The 25,384-nt window shown below is 47.3% G+C and overlaps 1 protein-coding gene across 5 annotated transcripts in view; it reads left to right on the forward strand.

Annotated features, from left to right (window-relative positions):
* The window catches only part of SAMD4A (sterile alpha motif domain containing 4A), a 224,936-nt gene extending 201,230 nt beyond the window's left edge, over positions 1-23,706 (forward strand). For 3 of the 5 annotated variants that reach the window (XM_009249089.4, XM_054530105.2, XM_054530106.2), the window contains 6 exons: positions 550-668; positions 5,396-5,597; positions 6,847-6,973; positions 14,761-14,868; positions 14,958-15,041; positions 19,333-23,706. In XM_009249089.4, the coding sequence (XP_009247364.2) occupies positions 550-668; positions 5,396-5,597; positions 6,847-6,973; positions 14,761-14,868; positions 14,958-15,041; positions 19,333-19,361 (669 nt within the window). In that variant the 3' untranslated portion in view covers positions 19,362-23,706. The remainder of the gene's footprint in view (positions 1-549; positions 669-5,395; positions 5,598-6,846; positions 6,974-14,760; positions 14,869-14,957; positions 15,042-19,332) is intronic. The other 2 variants (XM_063715851.1, XM_024231472.3) reach the window with 1 other exon arrangement.
* The last annotated feature ends 1,678 nt before the right edge of the window (positions 23,707-25,384 follow it).

Genomic DNA, 25,384 nt, shown 5'->3' on the forward strand with positions numbered 1-25,384 from the left:
TGGCACACTGGAATTTTTGTAAGGCAAGAGACCCATTAACTGGAGATTTCTCAGCAGAGCCCTGAAACACAGAGAATATAGTCCATTCTCTGACACCCTGCAGACCACTCTAGGGTGACCACACACCATCAAGAAGATTGATTTTTGGAGTGGTTGAGAATTTTCATTGATTATGAAAATGCAGGGGGCCTGCAAAAGCCAGAGTATTTAGCAATCAATTTTGCAATTCATTCTTGGTTAATAAATAGAGTCCGGAGTGGAGTCAGGAGGGAGGGGGAATGTGGGTATGGATGTGCCAGAAATGTAACCAAAAATAAGGGTTGTCAGCAGTTTGATGCATGTACCTTATCAAGCACCTCCAATGTCAGATGACTTAAATTTTCAAAATAGGGCAGCTCCCAAATTAAACTGACTACGTTTGGACCAGGTTAGAAACAGGTGAAGAAAAGGCAACTGCAGAGACTCCAATGTTTTCCCCTATTAATTGCATGTTTCTCCCTCTAATGCCAGGCTGCGTCACCCATTTAAAAGTCCTGTTTGTTTTTGCAGGCATTTACAGAGACACAGAAAAAAAGATTGTTGTCATGGAAACAGCAGGTGCAGAAGCTCTTTCGGTCTTTCCCTCGGAAAACCCTTCTAGACATATCAGGATATCGACAGCAAAGAAAGTATGTTGGGATTTCATTCTTTGTAATGCATAGTGGTTCCCCTGGCGCCTTGTTGCCTGCCTTGGTTCCTGGGGCGGGAATATGGCAGGGCACCATTCCTTGTTCACGAAGATGCCCTGTGGCGTGTTCCAAATTGCATTGCTTAAACAGGTGGGGCTGGGAAAAGGCTGTGAGAGTGAGCATTCCCAGGCGAAGAGCTGAATGTGAGCTTTTGTAACACAGTTTGCATTGTCAAAATGATGGTAATAGTCCGGATGGGTATCAGAGGGGAGAGTGGGTATGATTTAACAAATGCAGGCAAAACACAGGATGGCTTACCCACAAAAGGGGGATCTGAAAGGATAAAAATGGGTTGTTCTATCAGCACCTTAAGTGGTAGTGTGATTTTTTTCCCCCTTCGTGCTGTAGACAAGCTAATTATAGTTGGTGGCAGGGTGATGAGCCCAGTGCTAGTCTATTTTGGTCTGCAGTCTCATAGTGGAGCAGTACAATTCTTGATTTTTTCATAGTACTTCAGCTTCTTGCACGCAGTTAAAAATAAGCCTGGTTGTACTTTAGAACCCATTACCTTAATATAGTTTTAAATTGAGGAATCCAATTACATATTAAAGGTGAACTGCAGTGACAATTTGTGGGAGAAATTAAGGGTAGAGGAAGGGTTAAGCCTTAAACAATGATAGGGAATTGTTGGGACATAAGGGAATGAGAATGTAAACATCCTGAAAAATTAACATTCTATTTTACACTTTTAAAACATGAGCAGATAATTTCTTCACTTGCACCTGAAAGGTTCTGAATTCATTTCATTTCTCGGTGCAAGTATAGAAGCTCTCTGCCCGTGGTGTTAAAATTTTGGGCATTTATTTGCATAAGTGTGCCTTAAAACATCACTATTTTGTATTTAAGGGAGATAAGGCCAGTTGAAGTTTGTGAAAAGACTTCATGAAAGATTAATTTTAAAATTGAAGTGTGATCACATTCCAGCATATATAACACTTATTTATTAAACAAACATTTATTTAGCACTTACATATGCCAAGTGGCATCCAAGCACTTTAAGAATATTAACACATTTAATCCTCATGACAACCATGTGAGGTAGAGCTGCTGTTGTTAACCCCAGTTTACAGACAAGTTCGTAGGCAGCAGCATCAGGGATTTGAACCAGGCAGGCTGGCACCAGCTCCAGCTCCATCCTTCTAACCCTATGGAAGCCAGGCAACTCTCATGGTCTCAGGCTGATGAGCAGAAAAGATGGTTCAGGTAAAGCGACACTCTTCAGGACCAGTTCCCTAGCCCCAAGCCCTCCGGCGTTGCCAACCCTCGTGGGTTGGACTAGATTACCTCTTTGCCCTGAGGATTCCCGATGGCCCAGATGAAAGGCAAGGTCTGCTTCCTTGGCCTCCTGCCCTGGGGCCTACTCCCATCCCAAGTGGCTTTTCTCTAAGAGCAGCAATACTTTTCCCAGGTGAAGAGAAAAGGTTCCAGACTCCTCTTGCAACACCAGGCCCTTGGGAGACAAGTTCCAAGAGGAACAAGGCATTCGGAGGTTGGAGATGAAGATGGGGCTTTTAAGCTCTTTGCTGCTCCTCCAAAAGTCCCACCCTGGCCTCTGTCAGCCCTGTGTTGTCATTGGTCCACATCCGAGAGCCTTCTGGAGGTGGAGCAGGGGGCATGAACCTTGACCTCTCCAGGGTATTAGTAACACTTGGATTGGGCTAACCCAGGGTTTGCCAGGTTGGAGTCCTAACGGACCTCTTTTATTGATTAGATAAGAATGAATCGCTTGTGGATGTTCAATTGGATGTTACTAAAATGCTGGAAAATGTTTTATACTCATAAGTATTTCCTCTGGGATCTTTTTGTGCTATTAATTTGCTTTGAAGACCTGTTTCTCCAATAATACAAAGGTAACTGCAACCCAGCCCCTGCTTGAATTATCACAAATCCCAAATTAATTGGTTCTTATTAATGTTACTTTATCAAAGACTTTTCAAGCATTTCAACATTTCAGTGTAATGAAATCAGATTTAGAAAGGTAAGGCAAGAGAATGAGAAAGGAAAACTTGCTTTTGTCACTTTGTTCTCTCCCCAGAAAGCATTGATGATTTCATTAAGCCCAGCAATCTTAAGTAACCCAAGCGTTCACTCTGGTTGCCAGCAGTGGCAACCCTCTGCAAAGCTGGCTTTGTAATAACCCTCGAAGGGTCCCATCAGGAGAAAGATGGCCTAGCCGAACTCTCCTCTCATCACGTCCTACTCTCACGCTTTACTCCCCTCCCCTATACAGCTGAGTCCTAAAAGTCGCTGGATCCCTCCTTTCTCCAGTGACTAAGTATCCCATAACAGAGTCCTCTTCCCACATTATGTTGCTTAAGAATTCAGTCTTGCCTTCCTGGAAGCACAAATCATTTTAGCATCACTCATTGACTCTGTATTTTGCATATGAAATAACTTTTTAAAAATCCAACCAAAAAGGAAAGTGAGAAAACGCTGTCCATACTAAATAAGGAAAAATCATAGCAGAATACTGAATCATCTACCAGGTGGCCAAAATTCCGACTTCAGAACTCAAAGGACTAGTTTTCGTCATTAAAAACAAACAAACAAACAAAAAAAACACTCGGCCCTTGTCTCTACCTCACGTAGTCAAATTGTCCTTCCTCCAAAGGAGGTTTCTCGTCATGTGAAATTTATTCTACCTCTCCTGGCCCTGAGTTCTTCTTTCAAACCAAAAAATCTTAAGCCTTCATAAAAATAAAAACGAAATTTTTAAAAGGGAAAATGGGAGAAAAAAATGAAGAAAGGCCAAGATAAAGATACCAAGAACCTGTGAGTGCCCTCCTCACCACATTTAGATGAGCTCCTGACCAGAATCTAGAACTCTTTCCTTGGCCACCAAAGCCTGGAAGTAGAAAGGTACAAGCCCAGAATTCTCCTTCCTGCCACTTCTCCCCCTAGGAAATTTAGGAATTCTGGGGAGAAGAGAAACATTTTCTGAGATCTGCACTGCTGGCTCAGATGCCCCTCCCGCTACATACAGGCACAGCTCTATTTCTCAGGAAATGACTGTTCTGCAGGCCCCTATCACCCTCAACTGGTTAAACTACGTCAGCCCTGCTTCCCGGAGTCTCCCCACAGGCTTGGTACTAACCTCCCCTGTGTCGCTGGAAAAGCAGATCTCTTCCATCTTGTGGCCACTGGAGGTAAAGCATTTCGACTTCAACATCAGTGAATGACTAAAGCTGACTCTTCTTGGAAAGAATGTGCTGGTTCCTGAAACCCTGCCGGCTGCTGTGTAACCTCCCGGACCTGAGGCGTGTCGGAGAGGATGCATTCTTCAGTGCTGAGGTCACCCAACCCAACAGGAGCACCGGCATCTGCATGTGATGCTAGGGCCTCTGGCAGCCTCCCTGCGCGGACCCAGGAGAAGCATGGACCTGCCCTGGCCCTTATGCAGCCGACTCTGCAGGGAGGGCCTGTGAAGTGAAGGCAGTCTGTGTCCTAGGTCCAGAACACTTGCAAACATCATCTCCTACCTTATGTCCCTCGCCCCACAGGTGGCATCAGCTCTCCCATTTGAGGATGCATCATGATGGCAGAGACTCATTGGCTCATTCATTCAACTGAATTCACTGTGCAGAAACTGATTCAGGCACCGGACATGCAGAATGGATGAGGACGGACATGGAGCTTACATCCTGGTGGGCCTCACAGGTTCTCCAAGTCCGCCACACAGACAGGCTGAGCAGAAACAAACATAGGATTAAAGAAGGGAGCACTGGGACAGGAGTCAGACCAGTTCTGACCCTGACTCTGCTGTTTTCTTGTTATGTGGCCTCTCGAAAGCATGTGAGTGTTCAAGACCTGTGTCCTCATCTGCAGCAACATGGGTTGGAGAAGATGCGATGGGGAGGCGCAAGGCAGTAGAGTGCTGGTGAACCTGCTGTGCCAGCGCTGCCCCCTGCTGGCTGTGTGACCTGTGCACAAGGATTATGTACTGTTTTACTTCTCCAGCTAGAAAGGAGAGAGCACCTACTTCATAGGGTTGTTGCAAGGATCGAAAAATAATGTCGGAGTCCCAGGAAGTTGCATGTGATATAGCTTCTCAGATGTTAGCTACTGTTTTAATTATAGTTATTTGCTGGCACACAGCTCCCTGTAGGCCTCATAACTGTCAAAATGTGAGCAGAGGTGGGGTGCAGTGGCTCACGCCTATAATCCCAGCACTTTGAGAGGCCGAGGCAGGAGGATCACTTGAGCTCAGGAGTTCCAGACCAGCCTGGGCAACATGGTAGACCCTGTCTCCACCAAAAATATAAAAATCTGTAGTCCCAACTACTCAAGAGGCTGAGTTAGGAAGATCGCTTGAGCCTGAAAAGTTGGGACCAGCCTGGGCAACATAGTGAGACTCCATCTCTACAAAAAAAAAAAAAAAAAAAAAAGTTTAAGTTAGCTGGGCATGGTGGCACATGCCTGTAGTCCCAGCTACTCCAGAGACTGAGATAGGAGGATCACCTGAGCCCAGGAGGTCAAGACTGCAGTGAGCCAAGATCTCACTGCTGCACTCCAGCCTGGGTGACAGAGTGAGACCCTGTCTCCAAAAAAAAAAAGAAAAAAAAAAAAATGTGAGGAGACCTCCAAGGCGACATCCCTTGGGAAGCCTGTGGCTTCAAAAGGGCTGAATAATGACTGATATTCTCTTTCTTCTCTCTTGGCTCTCGCAGTCGAGGCTTTGGGCAGTCCAACTCCCTCCCAACGGCTGGCTCTGTGGGCGGCGGCATGGGCAGACGGAACCCGCGCCAGTACCAGATCCCCTCTCGGAACGTCCCTTCCGCCCGCCTGGGCCTCTTGGGCACCAGTGGATTTGTCAGCTCCAACCAGCGCAACACCACAGCTGCCCCCACCATCATGAAACAAGGAAGACAGGTTTGTTCTGCCCCAAGGAAGGAGGAGGATGGCCAAGCTCAAGGCCTGAGGCTGCAGATGTCCCCCCAGGTGACCCCAGGGTGGGGAAAGAGGCCAAGGGGGACTATGCTGGGGGCAGTTGCCACCATTCCTCAGAGGTAACGGCATTGTTTGCGTTGTTCTCTAGGAGACAATGCTTAGGATGCCCAGAGGACCACTTTAACCTTGGGGACCCTGCACAAGAGGACCTTTAGAAAGAAATGCAAGACCTATTTCTTCTTTGCCCCATGCTTGACCTTCTACCACCCAAATCTGGGTTCCAGGAGAGCCTGGCATTTAGAGAAGTTTCTTTCCCTTTTTATCCGTGGCAAAAAGCTCCCTTATCTCAGTCCCAGCTCTGGTGGAGCATCCACAGGACAAAGTCTGAGAGAGTGTGCCAGGGGGAGCGTTAACACATTCTCAGCCTGCCCAGAGGTTCTTGCTGTGCAATTTTGAGCTGACTTCTCTGGCCTATCGCTCATACTCCTCTAGCCCTAGGCCCCACCCCTGCCCAGTGCCTTCTGCCTGTGTGCCCAGAGCTTCTCGAAGCTCTGTGGGTGGGGATTAGGATCGGAGGGACACAAGTAGGTCTGAGGTTCTGGGGTCTCAGGAGAAATTAAGGGATGACAGATCAGCTTAAAAACAGGAGAAGGGCTTCAGACAAGATGGGCAGGATTCACTCCTCAGGGTACCAGAAAGCCCCATCTTCTGACCATTGTCCCCAGCCCCCAGATCAGTTCAAGAAGACGTCACTGCTGGGACACACAAGCTGAGTTGTGCCAGCTCATTGCCAGCTGAGAGGTTCTTTTCTCTCCCCCTCGCTTTGGAGTACATTGTAAGAATCTAAAAACAAAAAAAAATCAGAGCCCTGAAATAGTTTGTGCTCTTCATTGCATACATTTATAGAACTCCCCCATTTCCTAGAAAAGTGGCAGGGAAAAAGCAAAAGCAACAAATGGGATAAAAAGAGTTTTGCAGATAGGGAGAGAGGTGTCCAGATGAAGCTGAGGCTTACAGCAAGGCCAGCACTGAGGAGGTGAAGAGAAATTACGGTGAATGGAATCTAAACCCTCTCTCTATAAATATGCAGATGCTAGCGCTGGCCTGCAAGCCCCTTTTCTAGAAGTTAGAGTTCTCCTGGGATCTTTGCCTCCCAAATTCTTGCTGGCGGCTCTGCTCTCCACCCCAGTGGGGCTGAACTAACAAGTTCCCCTTTTGCTTTTCTCACCAGAACCTGTGGTTTGCCAACCCCGGAGGCAGCAATAGCATGCCAAGCCGCACCCACAGCTCAGTCCAGAGGACCCGCTCGCTGCCCGTGCACACTTCCCCACAGAACATGCTGATGTTCCAGCAGCCAGGTAGGGCCCAGCGCTTCATGTCCCCTTGACACAGAGGGGAAGCCAAAATAGATGCCCTAGCAAACCCAGCCGGAAAGTGCTTAGCCTCGACTGTCACCGTGCATTCTTTGGAGCTTATAGAAGCCTTTCCTTTTTTAAACTGTGCCTTGCCAGCATGAATAGCGGCGGCTTGGCTGAGAGCCAGCATGTGGAGCCCCAGAGTTGGTTGCAATCTGATGGGGATATTTTTGATACTAGTCTTATTTCTAGATTGATTAAACCAGAGATAGCACAAGAAGGCTTTGGTGGTGGGGAGGTGGGAGGGCTCCATGTGTAGTGTGTGTGTGTGTGGAAAGAGAAAGTGAGAGTGAGACAGAAAGAGAAAACTGTTGATGCTGAGACCTTCCTCCTGGTTTGGGCTTTTCTTGCAAAGTGATGACTGTTGTACCAGCCATCTTTCCTTTACTTGGTTAAAGAGCAACTTAGCACACTTCAAATCAATTTCAGCTTTCACTATGCTTCCTAAAACAGAGTGGTTGGAATTATGCACAGCTAATGAATACCTGAACCCTTTCTCTATGCAGGCAGTGATCTTGTAGACTTTGTAGACGCCAAGAGTAATAACAAGCCACACAGGCAATTACGCTGCACCTATCTAGATGGACCCCCCCCTCTACCCCCACTGCCCCAAGGCAGGCAAACCAGAGATGTGTTGTACCTGTAGGAAAATGCCCTGGACAGTAGAAACGCTCTGTCCAGTAAGTCCTATCTGTAGGGGTTTAAGGAAGAGAAGTGTCACTGTGGCCTGGAATAGGCAAGGAAGCTTCTTGGAGTTGGAGCTGAGCTTCAGGGCACAGCAGAGGGTGGAGAGAGGGAAGGCAGAGTTACAGGCAGAAGGAACCCAGGAGCAAGACCGCAAAGGTCCAGAATACCACAGCATGGCCCGAAAGCTGTGGCTGGGCCAAAGGGTCTGGCTGAGGTAGCAGAAAGTGGACCCAGGGAGCTGTAAATGTTGTGGCCCATGGTGGGGGACTTTGAATCCAAAGCTGAGGAGCTTGGACTCTGGCCACTCTCCCTGGGGGGATTCCTCCACATGGGGGATTCCGAGTAGAAGTCAGGCAGGAGGGTGCAGGATGGAGGGTGGGGTAGGCTGGAATTGGGAGGCCAGGGAGGAGGAGGACGCTGAAGGAGAGGACACACCGCTGGGAACGGCATGTCAGGGAGGGGAGCAACAGCTACCCAGTGCAGAGGCCTGCTCACATTGCTTCTTGACTTCCAAAACTTATTTGCGCACTTCTGTTTTAAAGCTCCTTTTCTCTATATCTCTGCACCAAAATATAAAAATATAACTACACATATTTCTATATGTGTAGCTATTTTTCTTCCTGGGAAGAAAGATGATAAAATTTGGGGGTTGTGAAGGCTTTATCCCGGGGTCCTTTCATCCCATCCTCTGTTTTCACGCAGAATTATGTATAATCCATTCCCAATAAAAGAGAATCCGGACAAGATTTGAAGAGATCCTGCGCACAGGGAGATCTGTCACCTTGAATGAGTCTTTCACCCTGGCCTGAGTCTTACCAGCAGAGTGACCACTGTCTTCAATTCTTTATACCTTCTCAAGGCCTTCTTGATTTTTTCCCTTCCTGCCACTCTTTTGCAAGTTCTCAGCCTTCGTCTTTGTTCATACTGAATCTTCCCTGAGCTTTCTCCATCTTAACTGGGAAGACTAGGTCCAGACAGTCCCCTTTCTAAGAGCTGGGTTGTCCCGGAGCGCTTCGGGTTTGTTGATAGAATCTTCCATCTATACCTTTGTTTCCCCTCCACTATCTCACAGCAATGCCAAGTGACTGGCTTGTGCTCAGGGCAACTATGAACCTAATATCATTTTCACTCTTCATGCGAAGCCTCTTGTTCCTGTGGTTAAAGAATCAAATAATACAGAAGTGCTGTGAGCAAAAGTGACTGTCTCTCTCCCCTCCCCTTCCTAGCCCACAGGCACAACCCCTTTTAGCAGTTTGTAGTTACCTGCAAGTCTCTAAATATATGCTTCGCATACTGAACTTAAAACTCTGGAACCCTTTGAGTGTTTTTTTTTAATCTCTCAAGTATTACAAACCCACTTCCAGCAAGGCCTTAAAGATCCTCACACAGCATTTTTAATAACAGCCAAAGCACAGGAAAAAGCCCGCTCTAAATTTCCTGATTGCAAATAAACCATTGAGCGCTGGACAGGAGCCACTCCTAAGTCCTGCCCAGCACGCTCAGCACCATGCTGGGTGGCTCTTCCAGGACACGCATAAAGGGTACGATAGGGCAGGGCCTGGCCAGGACCCAGGATCCCTCACTGAAGGGGAAAGAGGCTGCAGAAGGCCCCTGCTTAAGGGCACAGGGTTGCGGTTCCTCAGCCCTTGCCAATCATTGTCAAGGCCACAGGTCACTGTAGTGACTTTTCCTTCCTCCCAAGGAGGCAGCCTCCTACCCAGGGACAACACCTCTGACCTCCAAGCAGGTCCAGACGAAGGCTCATCCTAGAGTCAGTGTCCTCATCCTGGATTCAGAGCCTCTTCTGCTCATCCTGGATTCAGAGCCTCTTCTGCAGATGGGCCTTTCCACACGAAGCAGTGCAATCTGGTTCGCTATGGAGACTTCCTGGGGCTTGTGGCCAGGCGTTAAAACTAGACTACAAATATCATGTCAGGACAGCAAAAATCAGGAAGTCAGAAAGCGGCTTTCATCTGTACATGAACAGGAGTAATAGTGAACACAAAATGAAATCGAGATGTGTAACTAACCCAAAAGTAAATATTCGGAAAACTGTTATCATACAACACAGTGTTTTCCTCCTGGCTGTTAGATGTCTTCAGAGAATCCACTGTAAACTGGGCAAATCTTGAAGACTACAATGCATTTGAAGGATGCTTTGATTCTGTAAACCTAAAATAACTACTGATGGGAGACTTTAAACGTCTCATACGGAGAAGACAGAGGGCTAGAACCCACCAAGTTGCGGATCAATTCATCAGTCACCTTGCTCGGGTTTACAGGACACATCCCTCGTTCCTGGTTCTACACAATTCACGGGCACTTGGAGGCCCCTCAGGAGTGGTGTTTCATGTTATTCCCACATGGACAAGCTTTATATATATATATTTTTTTCCAAAACGGAGTATCACTCTGTCACCCAGGTTGTAGTACAGTGGCGTGATCTCAGCTCACTGCAACCTCCACCTTCACATGGACAAGTTTTAGCTGTTTCCTAGGACCAGCCAGGAGACCCTTCAGGTGGCTATTGCCGGTGATGAGTAAGAAACACTACGAGGTGTAATACGCTCACCAGAAAACAAGTGTGGTGCCTGTGTGAATGGTCACGTTCCTCATGGAGGCAGGGTGTTTTCTCAACTAGATAACTGGTTTGGAAATTGCTTGGAGAGGGATCCTTTATTTTGGAAGCAACTAATTTCTACTGACCCAGGCTTAGTTGTCCTTGGGATCCAGTCAGAGAGGATCTTGGAGTGGCCCTGGCTCAACAGTAGGAGATCATGGAGGTTCTTTACCCCCTGGAGGGCCTAACAGAAAACGGCAGGGAACCCCATAGCAGGCTTCAAAGGAAAACCTTCAGAAGGGTGGCTGCACAGCCTTCTGGAAATCTCATTCTTCCCTTGCCCAAAGCCACATGCAAACTACCCTTGGTAGTGAACCAGCTGGGTGTGAGCTGGGTCCAGTGGTGCCTCGCATGGCAGCATTTCATGGTGTGACTTACCTGTTCACCACAGCAAACCTCCTCTAAGTACCAGCTCACAGTTGGGATTCTTCTGCCATAAGCATGCTGCATATATCTGGGAGCACAGTGCTCCAGGCTGTTATTTTTCATTTCCTTGCGGAGAACTGCCTTTAGAAAGAATAGAGAGAGAGTTATTGGTGCACTGGGTCCAGTAGGGAGTGGAAGGAGCTGCCATGCAGAGGCAGAAACCAGAACAGGGACCCAAGTACAGTACTGGATAAATATTTCCTCCATGTCTTCTAATAAATCAAGGCAGACATCCCTGTTCAGGACTGGCAGACAACGGGTAGGGAGATTGATAAATAAATCAATTCTGTCATAGCCAAGAACCCAGCTGGGCCCACAGCCTCCTGCCTCTGAGCATCAACCTGGGGCAAGATGGTACAATATCATCTTATACCATGTTGTACCCATCACTTTTTGTGAAAGCATTGGTCCCAGAGGACCTCCACAGGCAGTGACCTTCTGCAGGCTTAGGAATGTTAGGAGGCCACCAGAGAAAAGGTGCATTCCCATGCTCAACTCAGGGATGCTATTCATTACTCCTGCCACCCTCCACAGCTGTCTCTGCCATCCTCAGCTTGCCTGCTGCCCCACCCCTCTGTTTCCCTGCCTGTGCCATTTCTTTCCCTTTTGTTACCATCCTCCCCCTTTCTTCTTAGTTCTCTTGTCTTCCTTTCTTCTTTACTCATCTCATCACAGCGGACCAGGTCCCACTGCTCTGTCCCTTTTTGTCTTCCCTGCTTTTTCTCCTCCTAGCAACCCTGCTCCTCAGTGAACCAGACTCCACACCTTTCTAGTTATCCAACAGAGTTGCCTCAGCTGTCACTGGCAAAATGGGATTCTATAGATTTTTCCTGGAATGCCCCAGCCTGTTTCTTATTCTAAAGTCCTAAAGAAATTGGCTCCTTACCCTCAGTGCCTTGGAGAAAGAGCACTGCAGAATTGCACTGTGGGAGCCACACATGTGAGACCCAGCAGGGATGGACGGTTACTGCTGAGGACAAGCCCTGTGGGCTCCTCAGGTGGATGCTGCAGCAGCACCTCATTAGGGATGGGTAGCATTCTCTTCCGGAATCTTCTTGACCCTGGGCCTGAGCACAGGACTACTCCATACATGTGGGACTTCTGAAAAGATACAATTAATGTCTCAAGTCGGCCTAGACCTTGGGGATTCCAAAACTAGGGATCCTTACTGAATACTGGAATACTGGTCCTCAGAGATGCCCTCCGAGCTGAAGAAACATGCCTCCTTTGGGAAAGAGCAGAGGAGGCTCAGTTAAAGAGGGGTCTTTCCTTTTGCCTTCCTGAGGACTCACATCTCCATCTGCCTGGTCTGTGGCCATTAGGGACAGGGGCGTGGGATAAATGAGACGGGCCCTCAGGGTAAGCAGGAGCCACAGCAAGGGTTGGCCTGGTGGTCTACGTTGGTCTATGGGGCAAGAACTGCCCGAATGCCCCTCTGGGGCACCCAGCCCCATACAGCTGAGGGTTCCTAGCCTGAGATGGAAGCTGTTTTCCACCCAACTGGTCTTTCTGTCTTATACGTGTGGCGAGATGCATGGATCTGTTTTTATCAAATACACAATTAAAAAGTCACACTATTAGGAAACTCTGCGGTGTGAACATATGGGCTTCTCCCAAGACTTAGAATTTTTCAGAGCCACTCAGAGTGGGTGGGGGTCACGGCTCCCCAGCGCATGGAAGCAAAGAGCTGGGGAGAAGAAACGAACACCCCCACTTCCCACCTAAAAGAGCAGCCACGAAGGTTTGGGGATTCTGGAGCGGAGAGCCCTGCGTTTCTCAGCCCCCTTTTTGGAACGCGCAGTCCCAGGCTTGGAAAATGGCACTTTGCTGCGTGTTGGCAAGAAATCCTGCAGCTGAAACACTTCTCTCCAAATGTCGAGCATCTTTATTTATCCAAAGCTCTCCACAGTGTTTGTTTAAAGGGGAGCGCTGGAGAGTAAACTAAATCTTACAATGAGCATATGGATGGCTATAATTGCTGAGGTTTGTTTTTTTTCATATTTGCTAACTCGCTATATATAAAATTGTGTTTCTATTTTATAGATTTCACACCCTGAAGACTGCTAATTTTTGCATGCATATGATTTTCACATGAATGGATGAAAATACTAAAATCTCTTCCCCCCGGAATTGTCTAATTGCCCCGACCCTCCTCTAACAGCAACTAGTGGGTGGGGGTGGTGGAGACTCCTGCCACTCTCTGTGGCACCCCACTTCCCCGGAAGCTCAGTCGGCCTCCGTCTGCTCACGAATTGGCACGGTTGTCTTCCAAACCCATCGATGCCGGAACATCGGTCAGGAAGAACATGGTCAGCTCTCTGGTGCTTTCCATAGCGTTCCTTTTTGCCGGCCTTCTGAGATTTTTAAATAACGGAAGCAACATCTGCCTCTGAATTAGCTGACAATGGGAAACACACATTGCAGAGATTATCTTAATGTATAGCAAATCAAGGAAAACAAAACTTTGGTTTAACCATTGGTTTCAGCTTCCTATCCCGCCAAGCCACCAACTTCGTTTCACTTCTCTTTCTTCTCTCTCTGGCCCCGTGTGCTCCCTTGGTGGAGACATGAAGGAGCAGGCAAATGGCCTGCAGGGGGACCCTGGGATGCTTTGCCCACTTGACAAGTAGAAGAGCTAAGGCCCTCAGCATGGAACAGGTTCCCAGGCTCACAGAGGAAGGTGGTGGCAACACGGAGACTTCTCGGTCACCTGGAACACACTCCACTGTGGACACCCCCTCTGGGACTTTTTTTCTGCCTCTCCCCTTAGGATTTTGCAATTCTTTTCAAACCAGTGTCACAAAACTTTACAAAAAAAAAAAAAAAAAAAAAAAAGGATTACACAACTCTTAGCTGTCAGAGTTTCCTTCTACTTCTTGTACTTCTTTCTCTTTTTCTTTGCTCAGTAGACACGTATGAGGCAGAAGGCCAGGGCTGGATGCTGTGGGAGATTCAGAGAGATAGGGAAGCATCATCACTGTCCACAAGGCACTTCCAGGTAGTTGAGGACATTTAAAGTCGCCACCGGATGAGGCCTGCGGAGGTGCTGACAGTGAGGGCTCCAGCAGGTGAGAGGAGGTGGCTCCCAGAGGCTGCCTCCTGCTCACGAGAGGCGACACTGGAATCTGGGGAGATAGAGGGGTTCCAGGTGGTAGAGGGGAGATTGTGGTGAGAATGTGCACAGCACTGTCGGGCAGTGGGAGTCCAGCCCCTACTGCCTGCAGAGTAGGTGTCTCAGCCCTTGGTTCTAGAGGCCCTTGAGGCTGAGTGTGTTGACAGTCACCTGCAGTTGCTGTGGCAGGTGGCAGAGCCCCGGCTCTGAAGTCAGAGAGGGTCTTGTCCCAGCTTTGTGTTAGTTGGCTAACTTTGATGTGTGACTTCGCCTCTCTGAACCCCACTTGGGCTTGCTGGGCAGATTAAGGAGCCCACACACCTAAAGCCCCCCTCGTGGTCTCACACTAAGAGGTGTGTGCTGGGCCCTGGCTTTCCTCTCCCACTCTAGATGCATGCCAGGCCCTGCTCTAGGCAGAGGGGGCAGAGCCAAGTTCTGCTCCAATGAGGTGAGCGCTCAGCGGGGTCAGGGGAGGGGGACAGTAGAAAGTGAATACAAATATCAAATATGACAGCTGTGGGCGAAGGCTATGAAGAAAAATAAAGCAGGAGAAAGGGATAGTGTGGGGGCATGGCTCATACGAGGAACAAAGTCCTTTCTAAGGAGACGATAGAGCCAGAAATGTGAAGGCAGGGAGAGCCATGGAAACCACTCTAGGGAACAGCGGTGCAAAGGCCCTGAGGTAGGAGGGGGCCTGGGGCGGAGCAGAGGAAGGAGAGAGCTGCATGAGGGCACAGAAATAACAAGGGCTTGGATCGTGCGGGGCCTTGCGGGCCAGGGCAGGAGTTTGGCTGTTACTTTGATGGGAGGCCGCTGGAGGGTTCTGAGCAGAGGAGGCACAGACTGTGACATGACCAGCTATTTTTAGTCTCCGTTTTGTTCCAGGTTCCCAAGTTCATGGTGGACTGTGTTTAACAGACCTTAGAGGTTGGTTGAGCCTGAGTGGAGCCCCTTCCATGCCAGCGCTGACAGTCCCCAAGTCCTCCCAGGGAGGTACACCAAACCTTTCTCCTGCAGGTGGAACCAGGTGGCACCCTGCTTATCTCCTCCTTGTCACCAACATAACCCTTTATCCCCTGCAGAATTCCAGCTTCCCGTGACCGAACCTGACATCAACAACAGGCTGGAGTCGTTGTGCCTCAGTATGACCGAACACGCCCTGGGAGGTGAGTGTGTTCTTCCTGCATGTCCCCATGTCCCTGTTACCATGTGCCTGGGAGGACTGGCCATCTGCTGTCTATACCGTGGCAGGAGCTCAGGAGAATGGGGGGAGGACAAGGAGGGGTAGGCAGGGGACAGGGAGAAAGAGTGGCCTTAGGGTACTATTGGACCATTTTCCAGCAGCACCATGCCACCTGGCCAGTGCCCTGTTCCTCCTCCTTTTCTGGGAGGTGAGTCAGGGACCTGGAGATCAAAGCTGTCCTTCTGTCCCCAGAAGCTCCACCTCCCAGCGCACATGGGAATCACACCACAGCAGTTGTCCCATACAAGTGCCAGGCCTGGAGGAGTCAGGAACATGAGACATGGCTTTTATTGGGAATATCCCGCACAACACTGGATGCTTCCCTTCTCTGCACTAGATCCCCCAGCCTGGTCCAAGCATAGCCCAGCTTGCCTCAGAAATAGAATTTTTGAAAAACAGAAAACCCAGCTTGTTTGTGTATCTCCCGGTTGCAAACAACTTTCTTGACACCTGGAGCCCAAAGCAGGCTGAGGTGTCCTTTCCTGTGTGACAGGGACAGGTTGAGTTAGAGGCGCTTGCACATCCACTGCCCAAGCCCGGAATGGGGGCTGTGCTGTGCAGGGCTGTGGCCCCACAAGCAGCTCACAGAAGCATCTGTGCTCCCCCGTGTGTTTGGCTGGAAGCCATGCTTGGTCACAGCAGCCCTGGGAGGCCTTCAGCTCCCTCCTGGTACTAAGCGGGCACCTTTCTCTGTGCCTGGATATTTACGATGCTTGGCAGGCAGAGGAGAGAAGAGATGTCTGCCATTTCCTGCCAGCTTCCTGGGAGGCTCTGTGCCACAGAGACACAGAGAGGCCTCCCATGAGCCTTTCCAATAGCCCTATCCAGTCTACACTTGCTCTTAGCCAAAAGGCCGAGAAGCAATAGCCCTATCCAGTCTAGACACACTTACCCACCCCAAGAAGGTCTGTCTGCACACCTAGAGCCAAGACGTGCACCACCTGGCAGTGGTGCGGAAAAGACTGCCATCCTCTGCCGCTTCAGAGAGCCTTGTCCTCCAGACCTAAGGTTGTTAGATTTTTAGTCTCTGCAAACACAATCTTATCCTGAAACCAAATATGAAATAGATCAATGCTCTGCATGGAACAGAGTGGTGCGCCGGGACCACACCCACCTGACCTTAGCATCAGGGCGAGCTGAAGGCCTTCCAAGGGCATCACAGAGCTTCACCAAACAGATGGTGGGAAGACACAGCCCCTTCTGTGACTTCCCCCAGAGCTCTATAAAGAGCCTCATTTGTGAGCCACTGCTCTCTGCCTTGGCCATTCAGATCTCAGGAACATCACTGGGCCATCCCTGGTACCTCTGGCAGGAGGTGCTGCCAGCTTATCTTTACCTCATAGAGGAGACTGGGTCAGCAGCCCCCTAATGAGAAATGGGAGACAACTCAAATGTCCACCAAAGGATGAATATGGCTCAACAAAATGTGGTGTATCCAAACAGTGAAAGAGCATTCAGCCTTTAAAAAGCAAAGAAGTACCAACCTATGCGATGCAGTGGATGAATCTTGACATTATGCTGAGTGAAACAAGCCAGGCACAAAGGACCACAGAGCGTATGATTCCATTTATGTGAAATGTCCAGGACAGACTAATCTACTGGGACAGAAAGTAGATGAGTGGTTGCCAGGGGCTGAAGGGAGGAGGATGAAAATATTCTGGAATTAGATAGTGGTGAGGGTTGCACAGCTTTGCAAATATACTAAAAACCACTGAATTGTATACTTTCAAAGGGTGAAATTTATGATATGCAAATATCTCAATTAAAAGTAGTAATGACAGTCTCCCTGGGGCCAGAGTTAGGATGGCAGCTGGTGAGTGAGTCCCCTGAGCTGACACCTGCCAGAGCTCTGACACGGGGAGGGAAGCCCCTGTGCTCCCCTGCTCAACAGTGGCCAGCTGGGTGGGGGACTGACTCAGTCTTTCACTGCTTTTGACCGAAGAAAAAGGAGAACTGACCTTTTCCCCCAGGGCTTGATACATCTCAGACAACTGGCATTTTGGAGGCTCATATCAAACTGCTAAGTACTAACATTATCATCATTAGCAGCAAGAATACCAAATGCTCTTTATTAAGGGAAGGTTTTCATTGAAAAGACTTCATTTTTTTCAGTCTGTTCTATTTTTACAGAAAACCTCTCTGAACCGATGGGTTTTTTGCTAATGTTTTCATCTTGTTAATCTCCTAAGCCTTTTTATTGCTGTGTTTTTTCCCAATAATCCCCTCTGGTGGGAAGCCTCGTAAGCAGTTTCCTGAGCAGAGAATGCAAATTAAGTTCAGGGTGGCCTAGTTGGGCACAGTGGCAGTGTGCCCTCCCAATATGACAGAGCTTCTCTGCTGGCCAACCCCTTCCAGGTGCCAGGAAAGATGGCCTTGCTGGAGACAGTATGCTAATGAATTAAGTCCTTTTATGGGAAGAGGAATGGGCAGGGAGAGGAAAGCACAGTAAAAGAGGTTCCTATGCTTGCGACTCAGGGATGGAGGAAGAGAGGCTCACATCTGTTGGCCTCTAGGATTGGTGATCTGACACCACTGACACACTCAGGGACCATTGCTTCCTTTCTTTAAAATCTCCCCTAAAATCATACAGAACTTACATACAAGTGCACTGGGTCTGTTTGGACTATTTCTTACAACAGCATGTGAACCTACAGTTATCTCAAAAGTTTCAACTGAAGAAGTGCTTCTCCTCCAAGGCCCCACTGGCAGAGTTGCCAGCCTGGCTCCACCCACAAGGAAGCCAGGAACCCCCTGTGGTGGCCTCAGCATGCCTCTCTGTCACTTGGGTCCTCCAGCTTTCCCTGGAACACACTGCCACTCCCTTCTCACACCCGAGTTCTGCCAAGCAAATAGAGATGCTGCGTCTGGTGGACCAGTTCTGTAATATTGGGGCCTGGACTGGGACATCAGCAAAGCCAGGGAGGCGCCCCACAGCCCTGTCTCACCCACATTTAGTGGTCACTGAACGCAGTTATTCCTACCACCTGTGATGGCTAATCCATGCCTCTCTCTGCTCACTGGAAAAAACCCTTGTCAGTTCTGGCACAGACTGTTATAGGGGCCTCTTAACTGGTCCACCTGCCACCAGCCTTATCCTTCCTCAGGTTATCTGATGCAGCTGCCAGAGAAACCATTCTAAAATTAAATCTCATTAATCTACTGCTTATAATTCCCCAACTACCTACCTCTAAGCTCTGGTTCATGGTATGCAAGACCCTATGGTCTGCTCCTGGGGACCGTTCTAGAACCCATGTGTAAGCAGACAGCCAAAAAGGGGCCGGGCAGGCCTCACACCTCTGATGGGCATATCCCCTGCCTTCTCTGTAGCCTGGGTTATCCACTTCTCCAAAATGTAGATGTGGCAGATTCTGGGTGGCCTCAACACTCTCCCACCTCCACAAGACTGTTCAGTTCTAAGTGCTCACAATACCTACCTCAGACATCTCTGCCTTTGATCAGATTCTCGAGACAGAGAATCTGGATTTGTTTGCATCAGATGTGTCCATCCCTCTGGTCTGCTCAGCTGTGGACAGGGTCACAGCCACCTTGTCCCCAGTGTCTCATCAGGGACGTGGGGTAAGAAGGAGAGGCTGCCAAAGAAAGGGATGTGAGCTAGACAGGTCCACCTGCGTGTCTGTTGCATCCCCTGCCTGGTTCTTCCAACCCATCTCCTCTACTCCATTCCCCATCCTTCATCCTAAACCTCCAACGCACCGTCAGCTCCACCACCAGATGACCTATCATCCCGCCTATGTGTGCACCACACGCCATCCCCACCCTCCTCCTCCTCTTCCTGCCAGCACCAGCTACAAAAGTCACTTTGTGTCTCTCTGAAACTGTCCTTGACTTCTCAGGCCAACCATCATTCCTTCCTCCATGTTCCTGCTCTCTTAGTACATACTCCATTATAGCAATGATCACATATAGCATTATTGTCTGTCTACATGTCTGTGTCTACCCTCAAATATAAGTACTTGGGAGGTGAAGATTAGATATTTTCATCTTGGTTCTCAGGTTCAATATGGCTCCTGGCAAAAATAGCTATTCCCCAGATATCGTGTGGGTAGGTATATAAATGTGTGAACACATGAACATAGGAGCCCTTCTCTGCCCTCAGAGGCTGGGAGGCCCACCATGCATGGCGTTGGCATAGGTGGGCACGAACAGGATTGTTTTGCTCACCTGTGCCCATTGTTTGCTGCTTTCTCTCCCAGATGGGGTTGACCGGACCTCCACCATCTAGAAGCCGAAGATGAGAGTGACCGCGCTGGCCGTGAAATCGACTGCTGCGGGTCCAGTGTCAGCCATCTTCAGGGTTGCACAGAATCCTCCAAGATACTTTGCAGCCTTTTTTTCCTCTGGTCCCTCTCCCGTTTTGATTTTGTGAGAGCGTAGCTCATCCTCGTAAACATATCAGTAGACCTGGGGTTGGTTATTTTGTCATTTGTTTCTGTCATGGGATGGTTTGGTGTGTGGGGTGGGGAGGGGTCTCTAGGGAATTATGAGACTGGGAGGGGGGTGGAGGGAATGCAGGTAGCTCTCTGGATGGAAAGGGGCAGGGGAAAGAGTACTGCCATGAAAGAGATGGAGACACACAAGAGGACGGCAGAAGCCCTGGCCCTGGGGAGGCTTCTCGGAAGGCCTGGCTTCACAGGCAGGCCACAGAAGGATATCGCAGGCACGTGCACCCAAAGCAAGATAGTGGCTTGCCTTTTATATCCAATCCAATCCTGATTGGATGTCCCTGAGGCCCCTGCTGGAAACAGCCATAGGAGAGGGCCCATGGCAACGGGGGAAAGGAAGAAATTCCCTGCAACAAAACTTCAGCTAAACTTTGATTTGTGTATTGTTTACATAATAACTTTAAAGGGTACATAATGTGTAAAGAGCTTGGATAGAACCTCTCTTCATACTATGGTTTTTGTAAAGGATCTGTTGTTGTTATGGATTCATTTTTTCCCTCTATTTTTATAAGAGCAGCAGAGTTGTCTTTTTAAAACGGCTGCTGAGCTCTGCTTCTTGGGAAGATGGATGCAGTCACATAGGCCTGAGCTGTCCGTCTTTCACCGTTAGGCGGGAGGAGCGTGTGGGCGGACTTGAAGGACATGGACGTGGCCGGAATGAGCACAGCATTGGGTGAGCGCACAAGGATGAGGACATCATGTGATCAGTTATGGGTTTGCTCGCAGGGCACCCAGAGATTCTCAAAGAATCCTGCAGCCTCTTTCTGTGCTGGATTTGCTTGTCACGGAGAGGCCTCCCTCCCTTTCCGCCCCACCCATGGGGCATTATCCTGTCACTCCCAGCCTTGCTCCACACACACACAGGTGGGTACAAGTTCCACTGGAGGAGAAAAGGCGAGGACTTTTTCCCCTTGTGAGAGGTTTGATACCCAGAAAATGAGCTCAAAACCTTTACGTTAGGGTTGCTTGTAGGAACTCGAGCCTGGAGGCTGCATCTACTTCTCCCGTCACTGCTGAGGGAGAGGAGGGGAGAAAGGCCCAGCAACAGTGTACAGAGGGTCAGTCAGCAAGTCCAGAGAGTGCATGCAGGGAGATGTTTGGCCCACATGGCACAGCCCCGCCATCTCCAGTGGGCGATGAAAGATGTAGGAAAGGTTGATTTCACGATGGAAATGACAGCGCTATCCGCACAGTGTGAATTAGGGATTTGCTGTGTTGGTTGATTTCCTCCGCTCCCACGCAGAGGGGAGGAAAAAGACACTCGTTACTTGGTGGGAGATTGAGAAACTGTGGTACCTACCACAAAGTAATAGCTCTGTTTATGAAGGGCAAGAAAGGCTACATTTCAGAATTTGACGCAGTGGAGGGTATTAGAGGAAATCAAAGAGGAGTTGTGTGGAAAATCAGGTTGTGTAAATGAAGGTATGAATGCTCAGCCAGAGTCAAGATCAGGGAGATGGTACAAGGCCTGTTTGTTACATGGATGAGTCGGGTGCCTTTTGTGTGTGTGTGAAGTCAGAGTTGAAATTTAGAAGATCAGACTATGGAAATCACTGCCCTTTTTTTTTTTTTTTTTAAAGCTAATGAACTACATACAGACCTAAAAGGCCTTAATGAAATCTGAACAATTTTCTTTTACTTTCAAGATCAAAAACATACACCCAACCCAGCCTTGGATGCCGCCACCAGGTTTTTGTAGTCCTTTTGAGTCTAAGAAGGTGAGAACAACGTAACCATAGAAAGCCTTTCGTGAGCAGAGAAGGCTTGAATCCACAATTTCATTCATAAAATAAAAAAAAAAAAAGGTTCAGACCTCTCCTTGGGTGACTAGGTTCTAAAGATGCAAATCCATGTGCAGAAAGAGATGGCATTTTTTAGTTGATTATTTTTAACCAAGTGCCATTAACATTCATCCCCCACATCCCTTTTCTAAACAAGCTTAGTGTTACTTGGGGAATGTGTTGGGATGGATGATCACATGTAAGGCAGGAAGAATAGGTCAAAGGTTGAAGGCCAAATGTAAGACCAGAGGGTTTGCGAATGTGGGTTTGTAGGATACTGAGAAAGTGAATAAAGAGGAGAAAAAACCATGGTATTACACATCTTGCTGAGAAAGGAAAGCATTCGGATCTGCTGCAAAAACACATATATCCATAAAGACTCATGTTATTCAGAAAACAGATTGTGAACACAATCACATTCGCATGAATCCTTTAAAAGGAAGAAGACCTTAAAGTATTTGCAAATCTGAATTTCTATTTATTCCTTCACTGAATATAGAAACAATGGTTATCTGATTATTAGAGATATTATTTTGGATATGTTACTTATTAACTTGCTATGGCTGGTAACCATGATAAAGTCTGTTATTAATAACAACATAATTCTTTTTTTAAAGAAGAAAAGCTTATTTTTCATTGACAGTGTATAGATTTATCTACTTAGTTGTGTTTTGCTATTACTGTTTTAATTTTTTTTTTTAAGTTGAGTGTTTGATAAATTTTAAGACCCTGTCCCCACCTTGTTTTGAGTCCTGTGTTGACTACAGGTATACAGCTCAATTTAAAAATCCTAAAGCAAAAGAATTTTATTTATAAAAGAATCAAACAGTTGCATGCATAAGGCTGTGAAGTCAGATATTTAGTAATAAAAGCAGCAGTGCCTTTTTTTGTATTTGCCCATTGACCCCCACCAAATGCAACTGTTTTATATGAAGAAAATAGTAACAATTTTAAAATCTCAGAGTAAAATCTATTTCACTACGTTTCTCCCCCTTGTTCTGATTTAAGCAGTGTGTACTTGGCATCTCTACATTGTCCTAGGGACAGTGGTGTTCTACAATATTGTTATCATGTATGATGTTTTATTGGTGCTTTTTATTCATAGTGGCTTCTTACCAGAAACAGTAGGAAGAAACACATGAACTGTGTACAAGACATGAAACATTGCTGCTGATATGTTGTTTTTTCACATGCTTTTGAGTTTTCATTTTTTAAACGAGAGCCAGCAAGCAAAATAGACGTGGCTGGGTCTGCCTGTCCGGGCGGCTCTTTGCACCAAGCTCTCAAATCCTGTGTATTGAGGGTTCCTTTTTGGTACTCAGGATTGGAGCTACAGCTGGGCCCCCGTCTCCCATTCGTTTGAAGAGACACTGAGGGAAACAAGGGTTTCTTTTGAGGTGTCCTTGGCTGCCTTTTACGGGATGGGAGCCTTCTCCGGGTCTTTTGTTCTTCTGCACCTCTTGTAGCTACTGCCGGTGCAAGGTTGTAGATGTGTATTCCCCAGGAGCCTGGGCTGGGGGGCTGAGCTGGGCTGAATGCAAAAGCATGCAACCAGAAGGTGGGCAAGCGGAGGAAAAGCAGGCCTGGTCTCATTGGTCCCCTGGAGATGTCTGTAGCAGTCAGCTCCAGCTTGGGCCTGGGAAAGCAGCCTGACCAAGGCGCTCGGGCGTGCCTGTTACAGGAAGAACCTGCAGAAGGATAATTTGCACATGGAGCTGTGATAACACTAATGTTGATTTTTTTTTTTTTTTTACAAGTCATCAGAGATGTTTGCAAAGTGAGTTTTATTTTTTTGTAATTCCTTTATCTTTACTTAAAGGTGAATGTGTATTCCTCTGGGAGGAATAGGAAGAAAACAGGAATGTTAATAATGTCGAACAGAAAACTTCCTCCCTTATTAATATATAATCCTCATGTATTTATGCCTAATGTAAGCTGACTTTTAAAAAGCTTTCTTTTGTTGCATGCCCTGTGCAGGCATCTGTATTGTACATGCATGCCTTTCGTCCTGTTTTCCTGTATAAAGTTAGTGAACAAAGAAATATTTTTGCCTAGTTCATGTTGCCAAGCAATGCATATTTTTTAAATTTGTCATATATGGAAAGAGCATGTTTGTTACATGTAAAAGCTTTACTGATATACAGATATACTAATGTTTGAGATGCTGTTCTTTTCAAGTGTACAGTTTTCAAATGTTGTTACCAGTGAAACACCCTTGTGGTTTAAACTTGCTACAATGTATTTATTATTCATTTCCTCCCATGTAACTAAGAATCATGGCTATATTTCATATCAACGTTATATTGAAAGTGAAGGGAAATGATTAATACAAGGTTTTGTAACACTGGTGTGTCTTTTTCTTTTTTTCAACATACATGATTGAATAGAAAATAAGAACTGAGGCCTGGTGCGGTGGCTTATACCTGTAATCCCAACATTTTGGGAGGCCAAAGCAGGTTGGTCACTTGAGGTCTAGAGTTCGAGACCAGCTTGGCCAACATGGTGAAACCCTGTCTCTACTAAAAATAAAAAAATAAAAAAATAAAAAAATTAGCCAGACATGGTGGTGCATGCCTGTAATCCCAGCTACTTGGGAGGCTGAGGCAGGAGAATCACTTGAACCCAGAAGGCAGAGGTTGCAGTGAGCCAAGAGCGCACCACTGTACTCCAGCCTGGGCAACAGGGAAATTCTGTCTCCAAAAAAAAAAAAAAAAAAAAAAAAGACAAGGAGAAGAAAAGAAGAACTGAGTCAAATACCCCCTCAAGGAAAAACCAGAATGGGATCTCTGTTAACTATTCCCACCTGGCCATTCCGCACCTGCCACATCTTCAGCTATGAGCTGCTTTTTAACAAAAATATGGAGGGTTTTAGAAATTTATGCAGTTTGATCTGTGCCCAAAATAGCCAATAAATGTGTCACCAGACTTAGGGGCATATTTCTAAATACAAACTCTAACTTTGCAGACATTGTTGTTTATAGCTTGTTCCCCTCATTGTCTTTGAAATATTTCATGCCTTAATCATGGCATCAAGAAACAGCAGTCTCTTTGGAGCTTACCTATCCATGGCTTGAATCTCATTCTAATATTTCTAATTCCTGTGTGATATATATTCTAAATAGTGTGTCAGTTAAGCATATGAGTGGAGAGATGCACCTGGTTTTGAATTCTGGCTCAAGCATTCTCTAGCTGTGTGATCTTAGACAAGTTACTTGATGTCTCTGAGCCTTGGGTTTGTTTTTTGGCTTATGATATTCAAAGTTTATATAATTAAACCTCTAATAAAAGGTGAAAACAAAAGAAAACATATGATAGAGAGGTTCCTGCCACCATAGCCTAGCAACCCCAGAGTTCTGAGAGGCAGCCACAGCTTGACATTATGACAGTGACCATGCAGTGACTCCCTTTTCATTAGGCTCAGCTGCTCAACTGACATGTAAAATCGAAATTGGTCCCTGGAAGCAAAATTTCTCACAGGCTGAGATGTAAAATGTAATTCCTCATAAAGTTGAATCCTTGTAACCCAGATGAGCTATATCTAGTATGACTGCAGTATTATAAAGGAAGGAGAGAGGAGTGTGCAAGAGAAAATTTGAGCCTCGCTTTGAAATGCGTGCAATGAGGGTAAATGTTAAGTTGTGAGCTTAAAGGAGAGGGACCATGAAGAGCTCAGCATGATGTCTGAAGAGGAGTTGCTTAGCGATTTTTATCAGCAAAGCTGTAGCTCTTTGCCAGTGATCTTTGTTGTAGAATGTTCGTTCCTGGAGAAAACATTACCCATAGAGTAAAGCAGCTAGGACGCCCCTCAACAGCCCCCTTCCAAAATGAGATTTAATGTCACTTGTTAGAGGGGAATACACGTGTATATAGCACAAGGGTTTGGAAGAGGCTGCAGGGGGTTTGAGCCAGGAGTCCAGAAGTGGGTCTTATCCACGCATACTCCATGTGCTAATGCAGACAGGAGCTGAAGAGGCAACACAAGTCAGGAATTCAAACTCTCATGGAAGTTTCTTGTTCCCTTG

Source organism: Pongo abelii, chromosome 15, assembly GCF_028885655.2.
Source record: "Pongo abelii isolate AG06213 chromosome 15, NHGRI_mPonAbe1-v2.0_pri, whole genome shotgun sequence".
Taxonomy (NCBI): domain Eukaryota; kingdom Metazoa; phylum Chordata; class Mammalia; order Primates; family Hominidae; genus Pongo; species Pongo abelii.